Here is a 4,362-nt window from a genome sequence, read left to right on the forward strand (position 1 = left end):
GTTTGGCAGGCCCAGGCTGAATTTGAACCTGCCACCTTAGGTGTATGTGGCTGATGCCTTAGCCACTTGAGCCACAGGCACCGAGCCTTATTTTATTTTTTTTTAGAGACAGAGTTTTACTTTATCACCCTTGGTAGAGTGCTGTGGTGTCACAGCTCACAACAACCTCCAACTCCTGGGCTTAGGTGATTCTCTTGCCTCAGCCTCCCGAGTAGCTGGGAGTACACATGCCTGCCCCAATGTACAGCATTTTTTTGTTGCAATTTAGCCAGGGCTGGGTTTGAACCCTCCACCTTTGGTATATGGGGCTGGCACCCTACCCACTGAGCCACTAGTGCCACCTGTTATTTTTATTTTTTTAAAAAAACTACATCATAAGCCTTACCAAAGCAAAGCTTTCAAAGAATTAATCAAAAACTCAGATCTGTTTCTCTCCATGAATGAAAGACTTCTCCAATCAGAAGAAAAACCAGATTATAAGCAGTTTTTATTTTTATTTTTATTTTTTCCGATTTTTGGCTGGGGCTGGGTTTGAACCCGCCATCTCCGGCACATGGGGCTGGTGCCCTGCTCCTTTGATCCACAGGCGCCGCCCCAGCAGTTTTTATTTTTAAAAGAATTTGTTCTTGTAGTTTCTTCTTTGAACAAGAGTGCCCAATAATCCTTAGTACAGTCCTAGTTTTACATAACTGTAGCCTTAGAAACATATCTTTAGAAGGAAATTAGGCAAGAGTTTTACTCAATTCTATTTTTTTCTTCCTTAGGGGAGACAGAACAGGTATGAGAGAAATGCTGTTTTTTCCTATTGTCTCTGTTAACAAATAAAAGTAAATCTTGGGTGGCACCTGTGGCTCAGTGAGTAGGGCCCCAGCCCAATATACCGAGGGTGGCGGGTTCAAACCTGGCCCCTGCCAAACTGTAACAAGAAAATAGCCAGGTGTGTGGCAGGTGCCTGTATTCCCAGCTACTTGGGAGACTGAAGCAAGAGAATCACCTAAGCCCAAGAGCTGGAGGTTGATGTGAGCACTCTACTGAGGGTGACAAAGTGAGACTCTGTCTCTTAAAAAAACAAACAAAAAAAAGATAAATCTTGCCTGGAAGTACAAGATACTACTGATAAACGAAAGTCATTTTTTCTGAGAGATTGAGTTAACTCTTAAGGAGACTTTGTGTTTTGGGTTGTGGTTCAGTGGCAGCATTTCATTTGGGATGAACGTATCTTCTGGCACTAAGATGAAGCATTAGAGGTGAGGCAAAGTGTTTGGAAAGGACTCTGGAAGTAGGCTGGTTCCCTGTGGGATACATGTCACAGCAAATCTGCTGTGTCTGGCATATTGGCTGATATTAGCATGGGTGGATCACAGCAAGGTTTGGGGCTCACGGTTCTCATTGGGCTGTACTAGCTGAGCCATCTGAGAACACATTTAAGCTTCTGTGGTTCAGTTTCCCTCGTGTTAACTTTTTGTAATATTAAAATTAATATTTTCTTGGTAATATTGATAAACATCAGTTATTGTAACAGGTAGTAGGTATTGAATCTAAATACTGTAGCTGGAACCAGAGGATTTCTGGAGTTTGTAATTATTGACTGAGATTGTTCATTTTATCAGCATTATCCCGAAATGCAGTTCCAGGATGTAGAAGAATAGTGATAAAGCACTGCCTTCTCCCTCCATTTATATTCTTTTATGAATGATTCTCATGAATACATTTGCAAAATTTAATTGGGGCAGCCTTAATTAGGATCATTGGAGAATGTAAATTTCATTCATATAATCTCTGAGGGCATTTTTACCTTAATCTAGGGTAGGTTTTTTTTTGAGACAGAATTTTACTTTAATGCCCTGGGTAAAGTGCCCTGACCTCATCATAGCTCACAACAACCTCAAAATCCTGGGCTCAATCAATCCTCTTCCCTCAGCCTCCCAAGTAGCTGGGACTATAGGCAGCTGCCATGATGCCTGGCTAATTTTTCTATATTTAGTAGAGATGGAATCTCCTTTGCTCAGGCTGGTCTCATACTTCCTGAGCTCAAGGGATCCATTAGCTTGGCCTTCCAGTGCTATGATTAAGGTGTGGGGTGATTGAGGGGCTCATGCCTTTAATTCTAGCACTCTCAAAGGCCAAGGCAGGTGGATTGCCTGAGCTCATAGGTTCAAGACCAGCCTGAGCAAGAGGAGCAAGACCCCAGCTATTTTTAGAGATGCTATTTTTAGGGCTCTGGCCATATACACCAAAGCTGGTGGGTTCAAACCTGGCCTGGGCTAGCTAAACAATGACAGTTGCAGGCTAGGTGCTTCTAGCACAGTGGTTATGGCACCAGCCACATACAGTGAGGGTGGCGGGTTTGAACCTGGCCTGGGCCAGCTAAACAACTGCAACAAAAAAATAACTGGGCATTGTGGTGGGCACCTGTAGGTCCAGCTACTTGGGAGACTGAAGCAAGAGAATCACTTAAACCCAAGAGTTGGAAGTTGCTGTGAGCTGTGATGCAGCAGTACTCTACTGAGGGCAACATAGTGAGACTGTGTCTCAAAAAAAAAAAAAAATGACAATTACAACAACAACAACAACAAAAATAGCCAGGCGCTAATGGTGGGTTCCTATAGTCCCAGCTACTTGGGAGGCTGAGGCAAGAGAATTGCTTAGATCTAAGAGTTTGAGGGTGCTGTGAGCTGTGATGCGACAGTACTCTACTAGGGGCAAGAAAGTGAGATGCTGTCTCAAAAAATATATATATAAAAATAGAAATAAAATATTGGTGCATTGGGATAGGCATGTTGGCTCATGCCTCTAATCTTGGGAGTATCCCAGGAGGCCAAGGTGGAAGGATTGCTTGAGGTCAGGAGTTTAAGATCAGCCTGAGCAAGAGCAAGAGTGAGACCCCGTCTCTACTAGAAATAGAAAAGTTAGTTGGGAATTGTGGTAGGCATCTGTAGTCCCAGCTATTCTCGGGGCTGTGGCAGGAGGATTACTTGAGCCTATCAGTTTAAAGTTGCTGTGAACTAGGCTGGGCTAGAGGCCATGGCACTCTAGCCCAGGTGATAGAGCAAGCCTCTGTCTCAAAAAACTTTTTTTTGTACTTTGCATTTGTCTACTTTCAGGCAGGTAGGATAGAAAATCAGCTTAGAAAATCATCCAGTTTTTCTTTTGATTCCTATTTTTTTTTCTTTCATAGATTCTTCTGTGTGACCATGAGAGAGAGAAAAATGATCCATGATTTTTAAATACCTTTTCCTGAGGATATAGTCATGTTGGAAGGTCTTGTAGCCTGGGTTCTCAATACCTATTTGGGGAAATATGTCAATAACCTGAACACTGACCAGCTTTCAGTCGCACTTCTCAAAGGTGAGTACCTATATTTCTCTTTGGTAAAGTATTGCTTTGCAAGTGGCATTTCTGTTTTTTGTATAATTTATATTGTATCAAGAATCATAAAACCTGATCCCAAGGGTGGCGCCTGTGGCTCAAAAGGGTAGGGTGCTGGCTTCATATGCTGGAGGTGGTGAGTTCAAACCCAGCCTTGGCCAAAAACTGCAAAAAAATAAAAATAAAAAAACCCAACAAAATAAGAAAAAAAACAAAACCAAAAACCTGATGCCAAATGGCTTTGCAGTAAATATGTGTAAAAAGGTAATATATTTTCCCACATGACTCTGATAATTATTACCAGGTAACTTAAGTATGTAGCTATATTGCTGTAGAAGATTTTAAGGAACTTTTAAGTTTTTTTTTTTTTTTTTTTTTGAGACAGAGTCTCACTATGTGGCCATCGGTAGAGTGTAGTGCTGTGGCATCACAGCTTCTAGCAGCCTCAAACTCTTATTAGGCTTATGCAAGTCTCTTGGCTCAGCCTCCCAAGTAGCTGGGACTATAGGCGCCCGCCACAATGCCCGGCTATTTTTTTTGTTGTTGTTGTTGCAGTTGTTATCGTTGATCTTAGCTGGCCTGGGCTGGGTTGGAACCTGCCAGCCTCAGTGTATGTGGCCAGTGCCCTACCCACTGAGCTAATGGGGCTGCCCAAGCCTCAGTTTCTTTTTCTTTTTTTTGAGACAGAGTCTCAGTATGTTGCCCTTGGTAGAGTGTCATGGTGTCACAGCTCACAGCAACCTCAAACTCTTGGGCTTAAGTGATTCTCTTGCCTCAGCCTCCCAAGTATCTGGGACTATCGGCACCTGCCACAATGCGCGGCTGTTTTTTTGTTGTAGTTTTCTTTTTTTTTTTTTTGAGACAGAGCCTCAAGCTGTTCCCCTGGGTAGAGTGCCGTGGCATGACAGCTCACAGCAACCTCCAACTCCTGGGCTCAAGCGAGTCTCCTGCCTCTGCCTCCCAAGTAGCTGGGACCACAGGCGCCCGCCACAA

At 43.2% G+C, this 4,362-nt stretch overlaps 1 protein-coding gene across 1 annotated transcript in view; it reads left to right on the forward strand.

Annotated features, from left to right (window-relative positions):
- The window catches only part of VPS13D (vacuolar protein sorting 13 homolog D), a 275,140-nt gene that overhangs the window by 2,226 nt on the left and 268,552 nt on the right, over window positions 1–4,362 (forward strand). Inside the window, 1 exon segment of the mRNA XM_023515148.1 lies at window positions 3,179–3,348. Coding sequence (XP_023370916.1) covers window positions 3,252–3,348 — 97 coding nt within the window. The 5' untranslated portion in view covers window positions 3,179–3,251.

This window comes from Otolemur garnettii, unplaced genomic scaffold (assembly GCF_000181295.1).
Source record: "Otolemur garnettii isolate 467f Iridium unplaced genomic scaffold, OtoGar3 scaffold00067, whole genome shotgun sequence".
Lineage (NCBI taxonomy): Eukaryota > Metazoa > Chordata > Mammalia > Primates > Galagidae > Otolemur > Otolemur garnettii.